Source organism: Piliocolobus tephrosceles, chromosome 17 (genome assembly GCF_002776525.5).
Source record: "Piliocolobus tephrosceles isolate RC106 chromosome 17, ASM277652v3, whole genome shotgun sequence".
NCBI lineage: Eukaryota > Metazoa > Chordata > Mammalia > Primates > Cercopithecidae > Piliocolobus > Piliocolobus tephrosceles.
Genome location: NC_045450.1, coordinates 68,863,121 through 68,884,385, shown reverse-complemented (window position 1 = coordinate 68,884,385; position 21,265 = coordinate 68,863,121). Strand labels below are relative to the sequence as shown.

General features: G+C 51.6%; 1 protein-coding gene across 1 annotated transcript; it reads left to right on the top strand.

Annotated features, from left to right (window-relative positions):
• The first annotated feature begins 176 nt into the window (after nt 1–176).
• Nucleotides 177–18,916, top strand: KCNG4 (potassium voltage-gated channel modifier subfamily G member 4). The gene is made up of 3 exons (XM_023226762.1): nt 177–257; nt 2,377–3,173; nt 17,039–18,916. The coding sequence occupies exons 2-3, from the start codon at nt 2,418–2,420 to the stop codon at nt 17,843–17,845; spliced, it is 1,563 nt and encodes a 520-aa protein (XP_023082530.1). The 5' UTR covers nt 177–257; nt 2,377–2,417; the 3' UTR covers nt 17,846–18,916.
• The last annotated feature ends 2,349 nt before the right edge of the window (nt 18,917–21,265 follow it).

Here is a 21,265-nt window from a genome sequence, read left to right as displayed (position 1 = left end):
CAATCCCACCTCAATCCCCCAGGGCTCTCCTGCAGCTGCTGCTGGAGAGAGAGATGCAGAATGAATGAACTTCTGGTTTCTGGAGGAGGCATGGGAAGAAAAATTGGAAACTAACTCTGCCAGAAACTGCTGTTTTGGGAATTTTTTTTCTTCCCCTTCATCTCCACCACAAACCTGTCCCTTCCCTGGGCACCAAGACATGGGCTCCCCTTGCTTGGCAGAGAAACAGCTGGAAACTGGCTCCCTGGGACAAGAGGGTGAGTGAAACTTGAGGGGAAGAGTTAATGCTTGCTGCAGGGTGGGCAGGGGCTGGGGGGAGGTTGATGCTGTTAAACATCCTTGGCAAAAGTGCTGTTTTAAGTGAATTCCTTTCCCGTGCTCCGGAAGGAGCTGCTTGCCAGCTGTTTGGAGAGCCGTAGATTGCAAAATTGGATTTATTCAGTGAATGCAGAAAGGGCAGTTTTCAGGTTCTGGAAGGAGCCCCAGGATGGGGGACAGAGTGCTGGGTTGGATTTGGATTTGCTGTGTGACCTTGGACAAGTTACTTCCCCTCGCTGGGTCTTGGTTTTTGCACTGAGAAAATGAGGAAGCTTGCAAAGGGCTCCCAGGATTTGAAAATACTCCTCTCTCTGCAGGCTCCTCATCCTCCTCCGGACATCCCCTGTGAGCAAAGTAATGCATTCAGAACAACAGAATGTTGTGTGGGGAGGAAGAGCGTGAAATAGGCTGCTGTTCACTCTCCACTATGCACCAGAATCCACCTGGCTCTGAAATTGAGAGGAACTTTGATTTCCATTCAGCTGCCGAGTTTCTCTCTTGATTGGAGTGGAGTGCATCTGAAAATGTAAGCTTATAGATGCTTTGGAAATGGCTCTGGCTAGAATGAATGGCATAAGAAATGGTTGCAGGATCTGAAGGTTAGAAATATTGTGGAAAGGACTTTTTAAATATGTGAATTGGCTAAATCTAAAACACTCACACTAAGTCAAGCACCTCATATAGGTCTGAAAAGGAGAGAGCATTAGAGGCCCCTTCATTTTTTTCTTTTTGAGACGGAGTATCGCTCTGTTGCCCAGGCTGGAGTGCAATGGCGCAATCTCAGCTTACTGCAGCCTCCGCCTTCCAGGTTCAAGCCATTCTCTTGCCTCAGCCTCCCGAGTAGCTGGGACTACAGGCACATGCCACCATGCTTGGCTAATTTTTGTATTTTTAGTAGAGACGGTGTTTCATTGGCCAGGCTGGTCTCGAACTCCTGACCTCAGATAATCCACCTGCCTCAGCCTCCCAAAGTGCTGGGATTACAGGCGTGAACCACTGTGCCCGGAGGCCTCCTTCATTCTGCAGATACAAGACCATGGCCCTAGAGAGGGGGAGTAACTGGCTAGAGGTCACACAGCAAGGATGGCTGAGGCAAACGCGCAATGAATATGGAGTACTGTGATTGCAAGTATGCCATGCTCCTTTGTCCCCTTAGGAAAGGCATCCCCAAATGAGAAAGCAACCAAGAGTGATTAAGCGAGACTGGTGGAGTTCCTCCCGAGACCTAGATGCTTAGATGCTGTGCTAAGGACAGTCACATTCCTGGTCTGTTCCAACCTTTAATAACAGACCCTCGCTGAACTTCCTGATGTCAGGTGCTTGCTAAACTGTAGGCAAGACACGCAAGCCTTCCGTGCGTCAGCCTCCTTATCTATAAAGTGGAGATCTTATGTCTACTTCATGAGGTTGTTGAGGTGAGTTAGGGGAAGCCAGGCATGTCAGAAGCATCTAGAAGTGTTATTAATACACACATTCTTGTATATTACTGCATATAACCCTTGCCATGCCCTACAATGTGGGCACTCAAACTGCCCCATCACACAGATAAAGCAAAGGACTCAGAGACACTCAGTAACCCACCTGTGGTGGCAGTCCGTCTTGAGAGCCTACATTCTTAAGCTCTATTTTCACCAACTGTACCTTGCAAGATTAGTCCGAGTCTTGTCATTTGAATGAATGATGCTGAGATCAGAGAGGTAAAGCCACATACCTGAGACCACAGAGCCCAGAAGTGGCACCGCTCTGATTTGTCCAGCTCAGGACTGAATTACTCATCCATGCAATTCAGTCCCCATCCATGCAACGTCTGTTCTGGAGACATTCTTCTGCGATACCAGTAGATGTTCCACCAGGGAAGGGTTTTGTTCACTGATGTATCCCAAGCACACAGTAGGTGCCCAATAAATATGTGTTGAGCTAAAGGTTAAAAGAACAAGCCATGCAGATGCAGTTGCAGGAAAGCACATGTAAGAACATCTGCAGTTGCAACATCCAGGACTCTTTGCCCCAAGACTGATTTCCCTTCCTTTTTCTTGCTCTTTGTCCCTTGGATGTCAGACTGGTAAACCCAGCACTTCCTCGCCGTGTGGTCTTCAGCAATGCCCATGTCTTCCGGAGACCGGGGCCTGCATCCCAGACACCACCACTATGGTTCCCACAGCCCTTGGAGTCAGCTCCTGTCCAGCCCCGTGAAGATGCCGTCCATCAAGGGCCTTTACTACCGCAGGGTGCGGAAGGTGGGCGCCCTGGACGTCTCCCCGGTGGACCTGAAGAAGGAGATCCTGATCAACGTGGGGGGCAGGAGGTATCGCCTCCCCTGGAGCACGCTGGACCAGTTCCCGCTGAGCCGCCTGAGCAAACTCAGGCTCTGTCGGAGCTACGAGGAGATCGCGCAGCTCTGCGATGATTACGACGAGGACAGCCAGGAGTTCTTCTTCGACAGGAGCCCCAGCGCCTTCGGGGTGATCGTGAGCTTCCTGGCGGCCGGCAAGCTGGTGCTGCTGCAGGAGATGTGCGCGCTGTCCTTCCAGGAGGAGCTGGCCTACTGGGGCATCGAGGAGGCCCACCTGGAGAGGTGCTGCCTGCGGAAGCTGCTGAGGAAGCTGGAGGAGCTGGAGGAGCTGGCCAAGCTGCACAGGGAGGAGGTTCTGCGGCAGCAGAGGGAGACCCGCCGCCCTGCCTCGCACTCCTCGCGCTGGGGCCTCTGCATGAACCGACTGCGCGAGATGGTGGAAAACCCGCAGTCCGGGCTGCCCGGGAAGGTCTTCGCTTGCCTCTCCATCCTCTTCGTGGCCACCACGGCCGTCAGCCTGTGCGTCAGCACCATGCCCGGCCTCAGGGCGGAGGAGGACCAGGTGAGTGTCCTCTGATGGGGCCCATGGCTCCATCCCGCAGGGTGCCCGGGCGGAGGTGTCTTTTAGGGGCCTACGAAAATGTCTTCAGGTCTTAAAATAAGAAGAAAAAAATGAATATTATCCAACATGGATTGTATTCATTATTCGACCATCAGTGATAAAAGACAATTTTTCATCTTTTTTTTTGGAGTCCTACAAAGGCAAAAGTGCCTAAGGCTCACCGTGAAAATCATTCAGTGGCCCTTAGTCACGCATGGACTCAGTGGGCCAGACAGAGCCAGCGTCACCTCTCCAGGCTCTCCTGACTCTGTTACTACAGGCAAATCACTCCACCTCCTCTCTGAGCCTGTCTCCCCCTCTGTGAAATGGGTAATGTCACCACCAAGCTTTACTCACCCAGTGAACTCAACATGTGTTTACCGAGCAGCACTCTGTGCTAAGCCCTAGGCCAGGGCAAAACCCTGAAATCCCTGCCTTCTTGAGCTAACATTCTCCTGGGCATCCCCACTCCATTTTCAGATGAGGAAACTGAGGCACGGGCCATTTATTTTCCTCGGAGCTCCACAGTAAGGACACCAATGATGCAAAGGTCCCCGGGCCTCAGTTTCCCTGCAGTGCTCAGTGTCTGGGCCAGTCTCACTGGATGGGAAACTCACAAGTGAGCTGACCTGTAAGTCACCCTGCCCCAGGAGGCCAGAGCAAAAAGTGCTGCTTGCCCACAACTTCATCCCCTTTCCAGGGAGTTACAGGAGACCCCAACACACCCTCCCTCCACCCGGGAGCCAGATGGTCTGAGAAGCAAAATAAGAACCTAGCATTTGGTTGAGAGGGTTATTGGAAAACTTCAGAGAACTAGATTGTTTCCTGATGTAAAAGATCACTCCTCCGCAGCACCGAGCTCCCCCGGGCTGCCCATCATCCTGACGTTTGGAGCTTACCTTGTAATCAACAGAGAGAGAAACTAAACACATACGTAAGATGCTGCTTGCTCTATTTGGCTCTTAACAGTTGCCAGCCCACCTAATAAGTTCGCTTTGCTTAAAGATATGTCCCAGGGCAAGACAACAGGATCAGAGAACTTGCCAGATAGAAAGGACTGAAATGGAGAACCAGCCCATGCCTCACACACAGTAGGATCCCAGTAAATATGGGTTGAATAAAATATGTCTTGTCCAACCTACAAAAGTTTGACCCTAAAAAAACCCCACAAAATATTTGGGCCTCTAGACAGCTTGTTTTCCCATGGAGAAGACGATAATGCCAATCATAGGCATGTTTTCATTCTACAGCATGAAAGCATGTGATTTAAGCAGCTGCTTGTTCACAGAAATATTTATGTGTGGCCTCTGCAGTACAAAGATCAAGACAAAACAAGTGACCTCCCTACCCCATTTCTTAATGGTGCCCTGATTCCAATGAATAAAGAAAGGCCCCGCCGGGCACGGTGGCTCACACCTGTAATCCCAGCACTTTGGGAGGCTGAGACGGGCGGATCACGAGGTCAGGAGATCAAGACAATCCTGACTAACACGGTGAAACCCCGTCTCTACTAAAAAAATACAAAAAACTAGCCAGGCGAGGTGGCAGGTGCCTGTAGTCCCAGCTACTCGGGAGGCTGAGGCAGGAGAATGGCGGGAGGCTGAGGCAGGAGAATGGCGTGAACCCGGGAGGCGGAGCTTGCAGTGAGCTGAGATCCGGCCACTGCACTCCAGCCTGGGCGACAGAGCCAGACTCCCTCTCAAAAAAAAAAAAAAGAGAAAGGCCCCTGGATGCCCACAAACCTGTTCCCTCTTAGAGGTTTCCAGAGAGGGGAGAAATTGTGTAGGAGCCAGGATTTCGATTGTGCAGAGGGCCAAGATCTTTTCAAAATCTAATGCTTTGAAAATGACGAAGGGTATGAGCCCAGGCCCAGCTTAACAGCGACTAGAGAAATCAAATTAGCGGGGAGACGTGGGCCTGCAGACCTGCGCCGTCCAAAGTTTCAGCCGAGGATCAGGCAGCCACGTCTCCTCCTGGGACAAGAGAGATTTATGCCCGGGCCCAGCCACAGTATCTTTACGCTTTCTCCTTAGTGAAAGCGCCTTTGTGTGTGTGCCCAGACAGGCTGAGGTGCTGCCTGGAGAGTGGCTGTGTTCCTGTTTAGATAATCATTCAGAGAGCAGGGAGGCTGAGGACGGGGCAGTCTTTGTTCTCCCAAGACGGTGACCTTACATTTACGTAAAAGGATGATGGCCTCTTCCTGGACACACGTGCTTTGTGTTCCTTATTTGCCCTCAGGGAATGTCAGTCTGAGAGGGACCAGCTGCTTCTGGGTCAGGCAGTGCCCACTGGGTGTGGGGCCAGTGTCTTGCAGACTGACCCTGATAGCAGCCACGCAGATGAAATATCACGACGGCACGGTGGGGGAACAGACCCCAGGCTATAACCCACAGAACTCCTCCATCCGAAACAGAAACAATGGATGGACATTTGCTGTAAGCAGTTTTCCGTTTTTCTACCTTCTCATAGCAACGTCTCTTGGAGTAAACCTGATAGTGGGGTAAAGGTCTGTGCCAGGGATTGCAAATTACAATGGAGTCCGGGTGCAGCGGCTCACGCCTGTAAGCCCAGCAGTCTGGGAGGCCGAGGTGGGTGGATCACCTGAGGTCAGGAGTTCGAGACCAGCCTGGCCAACATGACGAAACTCCATCTCTACTAAAAAATACAAAAAACGTTAGCTGGGTGTGGTGGCAGGCACCTGTAATCTCAGCTACTTGGGAGGCTGAGGCAAAAAAATCGCTTGAACCCTCAGGCAGAGGTTGCAGTGAGCCAAGAGTGTGCTACGGAACTCCAGCCTGGGCAACAGGAGAAAAACTCCATTTCAAAAAAAGTTACAATGGAGAAGGGAAGGGGCAGTGTAGACAGGAAGGACCAAGCCAGCGCCTGAGCTCTTCTAAGGGGCACCAGATTTCAAAGTTCTGGATTTCTCTGGGGGACTCTTCCCCAAAAGGATGAAAGAACCAATGTTTCCTAAGTGCTGCTCATAAAGCTGGCATTTCACACCGTGTACTGATTTCATCCCTGTGGCAGCATGGGGAAGTGAATACCACTTCCACCCCCATTTTACAGATGAGGAAACTGAGGCTCAGAGAGGTTTTATCACTTTCTTAAGTTCACAGTAAGTGGCAGAGCTAAGATTTGAACTCACCTCTGATTGGCTGTAAAATCCAACCCCCTATGACTACACAACACTGATACCATCTTTCTTTCCTTTCCTTTTCTTTTGTTTTCTTCCTTCCTTCCTTTTCTTTTTCTTTCCTTCTTTCCTTCTCTTTCTCTCCTTCTTTTTTTAATTTGAGACAGGGTCTAACTTTGTCACCCAGGCTAGTGTGCAGTGGCACGATCTTGGCAGCTAACTACAGCCTCCATCTCCTGGGCTCAAGTGATCCTCCCACCTCAGCCCCCCAAGTAGCTGGAACTACAGGTGTGAGTCACCATACCCCGCTAATTTTTTGTATTTTTTGTAAAGACAGGATTTCCCCCTGAATTCAAGCAATCTGCCTGCCTTGGCCTCTTAAAGTGCCAGGATTACAGGCATGAGCCACCGTGCCCAGTCCTAACTTTCCATTCTGGGCCACTTCACCTGTAGTCTAGAACTTCAGCCTTGGGGGCACTTTGTGCTTCTGAGGCAGCCAGACTTTGTGAAACAGCTCTCAGGCCAGCAAGATGGTGCAAAGGCCAGACGCCCTGGGTTTCAACCTTGGCCTCACCTGTGACTAACCCAGTGATCTTGGGAAAGTCACTTAACCTCCTTGAGCCTCAGTTTCCTCCTCTGTGAAATGGGGGTGCTCTAAGCACTTCCCTCAAGGGGTCATGTGGTGCATAAAGCAGCTGGGACAGTGCCGACACACAGAGGTGCTCAGTGAACGTCCGTCATACTGATCATCATTCATTCATTCGGTAGTAGTTAACTGGAAACCAAACATTCATCCTTTACCTTCCTTCAACAACAGTCATTGACCGCCCACTAAAGCCCATTCTTCTGGGTGCTGGAGAGAAGACAAATTTCTTACTTCCTTGGAGCTTAGATTCTGAGCAGCCCTGCTCATATTTTTTTTGACAAGGTTTCACTCTGTCATCCAGGCTGGAGTACAGTGGCACAATCTCAGCTCACTGCAGCCTCTGCCTCGCGGGTCCAAGCGATCCTCCTGCCTCAGCCTCCTGAGTAGCTGGAACCACAGGCAGGCATCATCACGCCCAGCTAATTTTTGTATATTTTGTAGAGATGAGTTTTACCACGTTGGCCAGGCTGGTCTCAGACTCCTGAGCTCCAGTGATTCTCCCACCTCGGCCTCCCAAAGTGTTGGGATTACAGGCATGAGCCACCGCACCCCAGCCCCCTGCTCCATTTTTCTGCATTGACGTTTACAAAACATGAAATCGAGCACCTTAAAGGGAACAGTTTAGTGGCATTTAGTACAATCACGATCTTCTGTAGCCACCACCACCTCTATCTAGTTCCGAAACTTTTTCTCAGCACTCCAAAAGGAAACCCTGTCCCAACTAGGCAGTCTCTCCTCCCTCCTCTCCTGCCAGCCCCTGGCAACCACCCATCTACTTTCTATTTCCATGAATTAGCCTATTCTGGACATTTCATACAAATGGAATCATGGCAGGTGTGGTCTTCTGTGACTGGCTTCCTGCTCCAGCATCATGTCTTCAAGGTCCATGCACACTGTGCCATGTGTCAGACCTTCGTTCCTCTTCATGGCCGAATACTATTCCACTGTATGTATATGCCACTACTGGTTTATCCATCCAGCACTGATGGCCTACTCCATGTTGACAGCTGAAGACAGAAAGACACACTCCAAAGACCGACCCCCACCTCCAAGGAACAAGATGAGTTTGAGACATGAAGCCAGGGTTCTGTTCCCACGGCTGCCACACAGACCCCTTTCAATAGGCAGGATTCAAGATCTAGTCCTGACCCTCTTTTTTTTTTTTTTTTTTTTGAGATGGAGTTTTGCTCTTGTCACCCAGGCTGGAGTGCAGAGGTGCGATCTCAGCTCACTGCAACTTCCACCTCCCAGGTTCAAGCGATTCTCCTGCCTCGGCCTCCCAAGTAGCTGGGATTACACGCACGCAACACCATCCCCAGCTAATTTTTGTATTTTTAGTAGAGATGGGGTTTCGCCATGTTGCCCAGTCTGGTCTCGAACTCCTGACCTCAGGTGATCCACCCACCTCTGCCTCCCAAAGTGCTGAGATTACAAGCTTAAGCCACCCCACCTGACCCCGACTCTCACTTGAATGCACTGGGAGATCCAGGGCAAGTCACATCCGCCCCTGGAGCTCAAACTCCTGCTGGTAAAATGATGGTCTGGACTTGTCATTTTACAGCTGACTGGTCCCTAGCATCCTTCCAGCCCTGGGCACCTGCAGCCTCATGTCCTTGTCTGTTTGCTGCAGTTTTCCAGGTTCTTTCTTTCCCTCTGCCTTCATTGTCCTCCCTGACATTCATCCCTCATTCATACCTGGCCGGGCAGCTCTGCCTTTTACCTCCCTCCGGGGCAGCCTGAACACCACTGGCCAGGACAGTTTTTCTTCCTCTTTACTGCTACTAAGACATCCCAACCACTGCAGATAGTATCAGGTCATGGAAAGGGCCAGCATCTTCAGTTTGCTCGTCCTGGGTTGAGTCCCAGCTCTCCCACTCTCTGGCTCTGCCCTCAGACAAGTCCTTTTCTTTCTCTGTGCCTCTATTTCCTCACCCATCAAAGGGGACAGTCATAACACTATTCAGAGGGCGGTGCTGAGGACTGAATGAGAACCTGTATATCAGGCGCCAGCACAGAGTGGATGCTTGTTGTTTTGCTCCCCCTTGGGGCTGGGCTCACACCCCTGCACCTGCTCTGCTGCTCTGCTCACCATCCCCTGTCCCTGGCTCCCTCCAACCTGAATCGCAATGGCTGAGTCAGGGGCCGGTGACTCAAATGTCCTCTCCATCCCCTTCCAGTGCCTGCCCTCATTGCTCCTCTGCTCTGGCTTTCAGCGTGTCTTTTCTGAGGGCTTGCTCTGGCTGGAGACTCGGTAGGAGAAGCAGGGGAACTCACCACGCTCAAGACCATCCCTGCTGGCCTTCCCACGGTTCTCCTCCCACCTTGGGTGCTACTCCTGCCCCACAGCATTGCCTGGGGCTTTCCGGGATATTGTCAAAGGGACATGCACACCCTAGGGCAACCGAGTAAAGCGCCCTTGGTGATGTCTCTGCAGAACCACGTGGGCTCTTTGGTTCTCGCTTTCCTTCTCATCCTAGACTGGAGACATTTCAGTGTCTTACTAAGATGGAGGGCTGGGGAAGGAAGGCACTGAGAGTGGTTTGTTTGTTTGTTTGTTTGTTTGTTTGTTTGTTTGTTTTGAGACGGAGTCTCGCTCTGTCGTCCAGGCTGGAGTGCAGAGGCGCGATCTCAGTTCACTGCAAGCTCTGCCTCCCAGGTTCACGCCATTCTCCTGCCTCCTCAGCCTCCCAAGTAGCTGGGACTACAGACACCCGCCACCACGCCCGGCTTTTTTTTTTTTTTTTCAGACTGGAGTGCAGGTTGCTTACTGCAACCTCTGCCTCCCGAGTTCAAGTGATTCTCTTGCCTCAGCCTCCAGAGTAGCTGGAACTACAGGCGCCCACCACCATGCCCAGCTAATTTTTGTACTTTTAGTAGAGACAGGGTTTTGCCATTTTGGCCAGGCTGGTCTCGAACTCCTGACCTCAGGTGATCCACTAGCCTCAGCCTCCCAAAGTGCTAGGATTACAGGTATGAGCCACTGTGAACAGCCCACATAGAGAGATTCTTAAAAGACCGGCTGGGACTCTTGGGGCCCCTTCCCCAGGATGCAGCTCACCTTTTGGGCTGCCATTTCCACCTCCCTGCCTCCTCACCCTTTAGTAAGAGGCCCCGTGCAAAAGCCAGCTCCTGCCTCCTCCTCTGTCCCTTTCTCGGACCATGAATCAGCTTCCTAAAGAACTGGCCTGCTCTCTGGAGCTTTTCTGTGCTCAGTGGCATTTGGTAATTGCTCTAGCAAATGCTTCTTATCCTAGTTTTGTTGCTTTTGGTTGCTTTTTTCCTGCAGCTGTGTCTCTCCCTGTGTCCCGGCCAAGAAGCAATATTCCCTGTTTCCTGGCCTGGGGCCTCCCTGATGCTCTGCAGGTGACAGTTTCCTCTGCCTCCTCACACTCCCCGGCCTCCGCGTGTCCAACTCCCAGCCCCCTGCAAATGCCCTGCGCAGACACCGCCACCCACACTCATTCATGAGTCATTCAGGAAGGGCCCCTGCAGGCTGGACCTGTGCTGGACACTGGAGGGTCCCTAGGTCTCTCCTTCAGTGACTGCTGAAGGGACATTAGTACAGAGGCGATGGGATGGCGGCCTGCCCTCTCCGCACAGGGAGAACCACTGTGAGGTTCAGAGTCAGTGGATACTTCTTAGACCGCTGCTGGGCTCCTGGCCCGGTGCTCGTCATTTCCCTGTTTCCTAATTTAATTCTCACCGCAATCCCATTCTACAGATCAGAAAACTGGGCCTCAAGAAGTTACGTAACTTGCCTGACAGCAGCTAAGCTAGTAATGCTCCCTCAGCGGCAGTTGCTTTTTTTTTTTTTTTCCAAGACAGAGTCTTGCTCTGTTGCCCAGGCTGGAGTACAGTGGTGCAATCTCGGCTCTCCTCCAACCTCCTGGGTTCAAGTGATTCTCATGCCTCAGCCTCCTGAGTAACTGGTATTACAGGCGTGAACCACCAGGCCCGGCTAATTTTTGTGTTTTTAGTTGAGACAGGGTTTCCCCACACTGTCCAGGCTGGTCTCAAACTCTCTTGCCTCAAGTGATCCGCCCACTTCAGCCTCCCGAAGTGCTGGGATTACAGGCGTGAGTCACCATGCCCAGCCCAGTGGCAGCTGCTTTCTAATTAGAATTTGCTGGAAGCTCTAGAAGAGAAGTCAGCCATCCAACCCGCCCAAGGTGAAGGCCAGGGAGAGCCCATGGTGGATCAGCTGCAGGGCTTGAACCAGAGAGCAGCAGGGGGAGAGGATTGAGGAGGAAGACAAGCAACGTAGATTTGAGGAGCTCCTACACTACAGCATCCCCGGTGCCCACAATTGCCCTGCGGGATGAGAATCACCTTCCCCATTTCACAGAAGGGAAGACGCCTTCAGTTAGATGACTCATGGGCCAGGTCCCATGGTGGGGCTGACCCCATCCAATTGGTTCCAACAATCTCAGAGTCCCTGTGTCCCAGCGTTGGGAAGGGGGAACAGCTGCTGGGAGTGGGCGGGAGGGGAGACCTGGGGAGGGGAGATTGCGGCTCATGGTGGGGAGGGGCTTAGGGGAGGCCCATGGGAGCAGAGTAAAGGAGGGGAGGGTGGCAGAGGGCGCGGGCAGGAGAGAAAAGTGGCTAAAGGAGTGGGAGGAGGAGTGAGTCAGCACATCCAGGCCCCAGGAGAGCCTCAGAGGAAACAGCTCAGGGCCTCAGGCCAGGGCCAGAGGCACAAATGGTGAACTCACAGCGGGAGGGAGGGGAGGAAGGGATGCCGAGCTGAGGAATGGACCAGCCCTGACTAAGGAGCTGCAGCAAAAGCGAGAGGTGGCCACGTTCCGAAGCGGGACTGGCAGGAGTTGCTGGGAGGGACAGAGGGGGCGAGGAAGCCACCAAGGTCATGTGGACCCTGAGCCCCTCCCAGATGGAGCTTCCAGAACTGGCCCTCGCTGCACCTGCAGGGCCCCCAGGGCAGCAGCTTTGGCCTCAGGAAACCCGCTCTGCTGCTGCGTGAAACAGGTGCAGGCCAGGCTACGGGACCCCCACTACTCCCACTTGCTGCCTCCCCCAGGAGTACGCAGCCAGCTCAGACTGACTGTAACTCCCATACCACAATATTCGCCCTTTGAAAGTGCACAGTTCGGTGGTCTTTAGTATCATCATGGAGCTGTGAAGCCGTCATTCCCTTCCTCCTCCATCCAGCCCCGGACACCTGCCCTTCTGCTTTCTGTCTCTGTGGATTTGCCTGCTCTGGACATCTCACTTAAATGGAATCATCCAACATGGGGTTCTGTGTCTGGCTTCTTTCACTCAGCATCGTGTTTTCAAGGTGCATTCATGTTGTAGCATGATTTAGCCCTTCATTCCTTTTCATGGCTGACTACTATTCCATTGTATGAATAGGCCGCATATTATGTATTATGTATTCACTCATCAGTTTGTGGATATTTAAGTTGTCTCCACTTTGGAGTTCATATTATTCATTATTATTCATAATTCACTATTATGAATAATACTACCATGGACTTTGTGTACAAGATTTTTTTTTTTTTTTGGTTTTGGTTTTTTTGAGCCAGAATCTCATGCTGTCACCCAGGCTGCAGTGCAGTGGCACAGTCTTGGCTTGCTGCAACCTCCACTTCCTGAGTTCAAGTGATTCTCCTGCCTCAGCTTCCTGAGTAGCTGGGATTACAGGCGCCCACCACCATGCCTGGCTAATTTTTGTATTTTTAGTAGAGATGGGGTTATACCACGTTGGCCAGGCTGCTTTTAAACCCCTGACCCCAGGTGATCCACCCGCCTCGGCCTCCCGAAGTGCTGGGATTACAGGCATGAGCCACCAGACCCGGCCAAATTTGTGTGTGGACAATTTGTGTGTACAAGTTTTTGTGTGGATATATGTTTTCATTTGTCTGAGCTATACACCTAGGAGTGGAACAGCTGGGTTGCATGTTAACTCTGTTTAGCCTTTTGAGGACCTGCCAAACTGTTTCCACCGCCACTGCCCCATTTTCCATCCGCACCAGCAGTGACGGGTTCCTGTTTCTCCACAATCTCACCAACACTTGGCTATTGTCTGTCTTTATGATTCTAGCCATCCTAGTGGATGTCAAATTGTGTCTTATTGTGGTTTTGATTATCCTTTATTTTTGTTCTTTAACTTTTCATTATGGAGAATTTCAGACATTTACAAAGTCAATAGAATAATATAGGGAACCCCTGGGAAACCATGACTCAGCTACACGCAGTGGTCAATATTCTGCCACATTTTTTTTTTTTTTTTTTTGAGATGGAGTCTTGCTCTATCACCTATCACCCAGGCTGCAGTGCAGTGGTGCGATCTCGGCTCACTGCACCCTCCACCTCTCAGGTTCAAGCGATTCTCCTGCCTCAGCCTCCCGAGTAGCTGGGATTACAGGCATGTGTCACCACACCTGGCTAATTTGTGTATTTTTAGTAGAGACAAGGTTTCACCATATTGGCAGGCTGGTCTCGAACTCCTGGCTTTAGGTGATCCACCCGCCTTGCCCTCCCAAAGTGCTGGGATTGCAGGCGTGAGCCATCGTGCCCAGCCAATATTCTGCCATTCTTGTTTCCTCTCTCTTTCCATCCCCTCTCCACCTCAAATCACTTATCATTTGTTACTATTTTTCTTCTACAGTTTTACAGGTAAAATGTACATACACTGAAAAGCACAAATCTTAGGTGCAGAATTTAATAAGCGGACGCTCCCGTGTCAGCCTCTCCCCTGTGAGTACAGAATATTTCCTTCACAGGCCATCCTTACACTACCCAGAGGCAGCCTCTGTTCTGATCACTTTGTGTACCTAGATGAGGCTGCCTGATCTCAAGCTTCCTGCAAATGGAAACACACAGCCAGCTTGCTTTGCTCCACGCCAGGCCCGTGGGATTCATCCGTATTGTTTCATCATTCACGCCCTGGGCCTTCTCCGGGCCAACACTTGTTCTTCTTCATTGCAGGAAGGAGCCAGAACACACCTCGCTCTGCCTGTGACAAGGGCTAGGAATAGAGTGACCAACCATCCCGGTGTGCCCAGGGACCAGGGGTTTCCTAGGACCTGGAACTTTCTGGGTTTAAGCACAGAACTTCCACAAAGGGAGAAAGGATAACTTTTTTCTTTCCTTCTTTCCCCTTTTCTCTTTTCTTCGAATATTTGCTAAGCTGGGAATTATTTTCTCTGCCCACGCTCCATAAACACCCCCTGCCCAATGCTGGCATTTCTGAGGGACCAGTGCTGGGAGGCTAGATTTAGGATGCAGAGCAGAGCCTGATGCAGGTGCAGTGACGCGGCAGAGCAGAGCCCTTGCTGCAGTCCAGAGAGGTGGCCAGAGGGCCAGGCCGTGGGAGGGGAGGAGTCGGTGTGCATGGCTTGAATGTCCAAACGCCAGCCCCACAGGCAGGAGGACCCGGCAGAGCCTTCTCGGCCTCTCAGGAGTCACCTTCCTGAGCTATTGGGTCATCGGTGTGGAAGTTACTCCCAGGCTGTGAGTATTTTAAGCCTAGGGAGAAACTCCCAGGATGTCTGCAAAGAAAGAGGCCTTGTAGGTAGAATCTAGCTCAGAGCCTGAAAACCTTCCAGGTGCCTCAGAGTGAATGGGGGGAGTTGCCAAATGTAGATTTCTGGGCCCCACCCTAAGGTTTGGATTTTGTGATGGGGGCCCAAGAATCTGCATTTACAACAAGCACCCTGGGGGCTTCTGGTGCCAGGGTTTCCAAATCAGCTTTGAGAAATACCAATTCTGTTCCAAACTCTGTAGTAGAAACTGAAGCACGGAGAGAGCCAGTGGCCACTGCAAAGTCACACAGCAAGTTTGTAGCAGGGCTGGGGAATCGGAACCCAAATCTTCCGAGCCCTTCAGGATCCTGAAGCAAACCCTGGGTAGTCGTGGCGAAGACCTCTCAGTGGGTTGGAGAATCCCCTCATCTTCCTGTAATATCCAGCAACAGGAAGAAGGTATTGCTGCCCTTACACTGAGCAGGGAGACTGTGGTCCATGACCAATGTATGATCGTGTTAAAATGGCTACAGTGCATCCTGTGCCCGCGAGGTGCACGGTCCTGTTAATGGCTTTATAGGCATAATTTCCATTCATCACGACAGCTCTTCAGAGGTTAGACAACTGAAAGTCCAGAAGGGACAAGCGATTTGCCCAAGTAAGTGGAAGAGATGGGATTTGAAACTGTGCTAGGCTCTGGGAGTATTGTAACTAGACAAGCAGACGTGCTTTCTGCGGGGCTTGAAGGCTGGCAGGGCACAGAAAGTTCCTGATTCTCCAATCTTGCTAAAAAAACTTGCTGTGTGGCTTCGCAGTGACCCCTGCCCCTCTCTGTGCTTCCGTTTCCAAAGAAGAGGCTGGAACACTCTGGATTCCACCCCTTGGCAGTGCTGCCTCTGACTCCCAGCCCTGCAATAGTCCACACCGAAGTCCAGCCAGAAAGGTACCCTGCCCTGGACAGGCAAATAGAGTTTCTCTTCCTCCAGCAGCCAGGTATAAAGAACATTTCCGCTTATGGTTTCTGTGGGCACTGGAAATAATTTCTTTTTCCACTTCAGAGCACTTTAATCCAAAGAAAACTGTGGTTGTCAACATCTTGCCTTTTACACAGACAAGTTGCTTCGGCCATTCATCCATTCATCCATCAAGTGTATGTATCGTGTGTGTGTGTGTGTGTGTGTGTAAAATATTTATAGCGAAGATTTCTACCCTGGCTCCACATTTGAATTATCCATGGGGGTTCTGGAAAATTCTACTGCTCAGCTCAAACCTAGATTAATTAAATTAGAATCTTGGGAGGACCTGACCCAGGCAACAGACTGTTTCAAGGAACCCCCAGGTGATTCTAACCTGCAGCCAAGGTTGAGAACCACACATTAGAACAGTGCCTGTCAAACTTCAATGTGCATGAGTCACCTGGAGATCTTGTTAACTGCAGAATATGATTCCGTGGGATGGGGTGGGGCCTGAGATGCTATGTTTCTAACAAGCTCCTCAGGGAGGCTGATGGTTTTGGCTCAAGGTCCACACTTTGAGTGGCAGAAGGGCTGGTGGAACTACCCTGAACTATTCGGGAGGAAGAACAAAATACAGAACGCAGAATGGCGCCCACCCGGCTGGAACTGCCGAGCTGGAATCCCACGTGTCAAGGGCAGCAATTACACATCCCAAGGGCTGTCCTGGGGATTTGGGAACCCTCTCTGCCCCACCAGCCTTCAAGCCATCAGAAACGATATCTGTTTGTCTAGTCACAGTATGCCCGGGGTTAGCACCACGCCTGGCACAAAGTGGGCCTCCATACATTTCTGTTGGCTAAATGAATGAGGGGTGGTAAACAACAAAGTGACAAAATAGCCAACAGCAGCTAAGAGACACTGGTACCACCTCTTAAGTATGTGAGCTCAAGCGAGTCACTTCACTGCTGTGACCAACTTCCTGGGCCATCAAATGGGGTCATGCTGCCTGCTCACAACAGTGCTATGTGGCTCGAGTAACAGCAGGAGAGCACTGCATGGTCCCCCGAGGTACTTATGTCATTAAGGTAGAGGCTGGCAGCTATAACAAAGAGACCGCAAACTAGAATAGTTTTAAACCAAATTTCTCTCTTGTGCAATAGTCCCAAGGTGAGGGATGTGGGTGAATATAGACAACTCTTATTCCAGATTCTCCCGCCTTGACGTTCCCTCCTGCCCTGGAGCATTGGTCCAGTCCTCTCTTCTTACCTGGGTTGCAGGCCCATCTGTGCTGTCCTGGCTCACACGAAGGATGAAAAGAGTGTGCACGAGTTAGATCCAGAGGTGGTTTGCATCACTTCTGTTTCCAGTCCAGAGGTGAGGACTTAGTCATTTGGCCACACCTAGTGGCAAGGGAAGCCAGAAAGAACAGTCTCTGACCTAGCCGATCTGCTGTATACCCAGCCACAACTGGAAAACTGTGTAAAAGGAGGTTCTGGTGGACAACTAAGTTTACAGCACAAAGCTCATGGGCGTGAAGTCATCCCCCAATTTCCAGTGCTGTTGCGGGTCCACTCTCTACCCCGCGTTGTTGCCTCTTCTCCCCGCAGGGCGAATGCTCTCGGAAGTGCTACTATATTTTCATCGTGGAGACCGTCTGCGTGGCCTGGTTCTCTCTGGAGTTCTGCCTGCGGTTTGTCCAGGCCCAAGACAAGTGTCAGTTCTTCCAGGGACCCCTGAACATCATCGACATCCTGGCCATCTCCCCATACTACGTGTCACTGGCGGTGTCTGAGGAGCCCCCGGAGGATGGCGAGAGGCCGAGTGGGAGCTCCTACCTGGAGAAGGTGGGGCTGGTCCTGCGTGTGCTGCGGGCACTGCGCATCCTCTACGTGATGCGCCTGGCCCGCCACTCGCTGGGGCTGCAGACGCTGGGGCTCACTGTGCGCCGCTGCACACGCGAGTTCGGCCTGCTCCTTCTCTTCCTGGCCGTGGCCGTCACCCTATTCTCCCCTTTGGTCTACGTGGCCGAGAAGGAGTCAGGGCGGGTGCTGGAGTTCACCAGCATCCCCGCCTCCTATTGGTGGGCCATCATCTCCATGACAACGGTGGGCTACGGGGACATGGTGCCCCGCAGTGTGCCAGGCCAGATGGTGGCCCTCAGCAGCATCCTGAGCGGGATCCTCATCATGGCCTTCCCGGCCACATCTATCTTCCACACCTTCTCCCACTCCTACCTGGAGCTCAAGAAGGAGCAGGAGCAGCTTCAGGCCCGCCTCCGCCACCACCTCCAAAGCGCTGGTCCGGCCAGTGAATGTGAACTCCTGGACCCCCACATGGCCAGTGAACATGAGCTCATGAACGATGTCAATGACCTAATCCTGAAGGGCCCAGCCTTGCCTATCATGCACATGTAACTCAGCACTCCCTGTGACTACACGGTAACCTCAACCCATCGCCCTGCCTGAAACACACTCAAGGGTACCCCACATAGACCACCTAGGGATGTTCTAGAGCCCAGGGAGGACTCCCAAAGCTGGAGGGGTATAAGACCACAGAGGCTGTGTGTGATCCTTGTCCCTCGGGGCCCGATGTCCCAGGCTGACTGTGTCCAGCCTGCTTGCCTTTTCCTCTCTCTGCCCATCTACTGAGCACATCCAATCTTGCTGGAGTAGCTCAGTCTTCTTTCATTCTCTTTTCCTTCCCAGCAGAGGCTTTAACATCCCAGGCTGGGTTCCAGATGTCCACAGAACTAGTAACCATTGGTATTTGCATACTGAGCCTATAGAATTTCATGATTTCCCTAAGACCATCTCCTGGGCCATGCCACCATTGGAAATCAAAGGTCCAGTCACTGCAAACCCCTCTGATCAAACTCCCCCACCCAACCTTTCCACGGGTTCCAGAGGGATCAATATGTTCTCCTTCCGCTTACCACCACCAGTGGTATTTCGCTAATGCTGCTGCCTCCTGCCAGCTCTGAACACTTGTAGCTAAGAAGGAAGAATCAGCCTTTTTGCAGTAAATCCCATGTTGAGGCTGATGCCCACAACCCTGCCATCCCCCACCTGGAGCTCAAGAAGGAGCAGGCATCCCCAGGCGTGCCTGGAATCTGGGACCTGGGACCTGGGACCTGGGCAGAAACTCCACTTGCCAGCACAGCCAGGCCCTTCTTGGCTGCCTGGACTCTTGGTGTGGTGTTCTCCAGTTATCCAGTCCTTAGCCTTGACAGAGACAAACTCTTTCAGGGTCCACGTTGTCCCTTGAGAAGATCGTTCCTGATGCTGGTTCCTCCCACACTGCAGAGGACCTTGGCTTTTCATCCACAGCTGAGCCCCCATGGACTCAGTGTAGCTTTGGCACAGAAACAAGGGGAATTGTAGGCACTGCCCCTTGCTGGCTTCCCAGACTAGTCTTCTCCACGCTGGAGACAGACATTCTTAGCTCACATTTCAATGTATTTATTTATTTGTCCATTCATCTGTGAACAGAGTCTGTCCTTTGCATCCAGGGGAGGAGGCAGATGGAGGTCTGAGTCACTGGAGATAAAGCAGCATATTCTGAGAGCAGGCAGGAAGGAGCAATGAATTCCAAGCAGTGGGCTCCGAAAGACTTCACAGAGACATGGGCAGGGCTGGAGAGTAGAGGGGTATTTTGGGAGATGAAGCTGAACAGGTGGGTTGGGATGAGAAGGCGTGGGCCTTGCATGCTCTGTGGAGGGTAGAGTGATGTGCACAGGCTGTGGGTTACGGAGATGATGAGGCTGGATTGGGCGTCAGAAGCCCAGTTTGGGATGAGGAGCCATTGAGCCATTCAGGCAAGACAGCCCTCCCTCCTTCCTAGGATTAATGGTACAAGGTTCTGCCAAATCCTGGCTTCTCCCAGAAGGACACACCTGGGAGACATCCTGATGGCACTTCCCCAGAGTGGTATGGCCTGCACAGGAGTTTGCTGTTGGCTCTAAGACCCCTGGAGAAAGTGCACGAGATCCAAACAGATGACAGTCAAGTGGTTTAGGCCCTGCCAATCTGATGTAGTGTACGTATGAGAGTAGTCAGCATTTTACCACTGCTAACAAGTCCCTTGCTGTTCATTCATTCTGTTAGTTTTTCACAATGTCCTGCTATGTGCCAGGCACAGTCCTCCATGGATGGCAATGCCAGGCAGCAGCATGGCAGAGGGCTCTAGCCCAGGAAGCGCCCTGCACAAGCATCTAGTGTCCAGGGAGCCTTGGCCTCCTGGGGAGCCCACCTTTCCTTGGAGTCCTCCGGGTGTCCCCCCAGCTGATGTGGACACATGTCCCCATTCTTTTCCCAAGCTGACATGTCACCAGGTGACATAGTAGTCCAGTGGCCATGATACAAGGAAAGCCCCTGCACCCTATAAAATCCCCAGCCTGGGCAGCCACTCCACTCCACAAAGTGACAGGCAGATTCCCATAAACCTTGGATAGAAATTCCATGTGACAGGCACCTTGGACAGCAGCCATAGAAGTATTTCTGTTCCGGACTAACATTTTATTTATTTATTTATTTATTTATTTATTTACAGAGTCTCTCTCTGTCCACCAGGCTGGAGTGCAGTGGCTTGATCTCAGCTCACTGCAACCTCTGCCTCCCGGGTTCAAGCAATTCTCCTGCCTCAGCCTCCCAAATAGCTGGGATTACAGGCGCCTACTACCATACTCAGCTAATTTGGTATTTTTAGTAGAGACAAGGTTTCACCATGTGGCCAGGCTGGTCTCGAACTCCTGACCTCAGGTGATCCACCCACCTCGGCCTCCCAAAGTGCTGGAATTACAGGCACGAGCCACCACGCCTGGCCCAGACTGACATTTTAATAACTACTCTTAGGCAAAATAGTAAAAGGGCAAAGTCTCCCACTTACTCTTTTTCTGGGAGCTGGCTGGCTTGGGCGCTGGCTGAAACCCAGTGTCTTCACTCTCTGTGTGACCTCGGGCAGGCCCCTTCCCCCTCAGTCAGCTGCAGGCAGGTATTGGGCTAGACCTGTGGTTTTCTGACCTGGGTTCCACAAAGCAAGCTCAAGGACTGTCCTGTGGATGAAGAAGACCAGCAGTGAAGCAGGCAGACCTCTGCCTCCTGGGGCAAAACATTTGCAATTAATAATGCTGAAAAGAATGTACAAATCCCCAGTCTCCTCTCCTTCCAGTCAGTGTCCAGCCCAGCCCTTTGAACTGGGTGGTAAGCTCACTCTGGAACCAGAGACAAAGCCTAAACAGCCACTGGCAGGTCTGGGACCCATGTCAGCCCCCACATCTGCCCTGCCTTCTCACTGAAGACATTTTTTGTGCTGCATGCCTGGTACAAAACTTATTAATGACAGCTCTGCCTATCCCTGTAACTGGCTTCTACCCAGGCATCTCCCTTCTCCTCTGCTTCACCTACCAGGCATCTTCACCAAAGTGTGCCAGCGCTAAAAGAAACATTTAAAATCAAAATTAGGTGAAGTACCACCACTGTTACGAGATTCTATAGAGTCTTAATGTTCACGCAGTTGAGATTCTCTGCTAAATTAGACATGGAAAATTGGAACTGATTGCTCGCATGTGGGGCTTAATTAAATGCTCTATTTTTTCTCCCTGGTAATGTCCCAGGAGACGGGTCTAAATTGTTTTAGTCTAGCCTTGCCGAACCGCCTTTCCTTTGAGCTGATTGAATAGGGGGCAAGTGACAAAGCGAGTTACCAGGCAGTTTCTTCACCCCTGTTGACTGAAAGGCCCCTTATGTTACCCAGAAGCGCTTGTGTTCTCTAAGGCCAGTGGGCACGACTGTAGCCAAAAGTGGACATCTTCCAGCCGAAGGCAAAGAGAAAACAGC

Bases quoted from the DNA above. Each gene is read 5' to 3' on its own strand.
- KCNG4 (XM_023226762.1), top strand. From the start codon at position 2,418: ATGCCCATGTCTTCCGGAGACCGGGGCCTGCATCCCAGACACCACCAC. The intron at 3,174-17,038 runs GTGAGTGTCCTC...TTCTCCCCGCAG, and splicing joins TCAGGGCGGAGGAGGACCAG to GGCGAATGCTCTCGGAAGTG.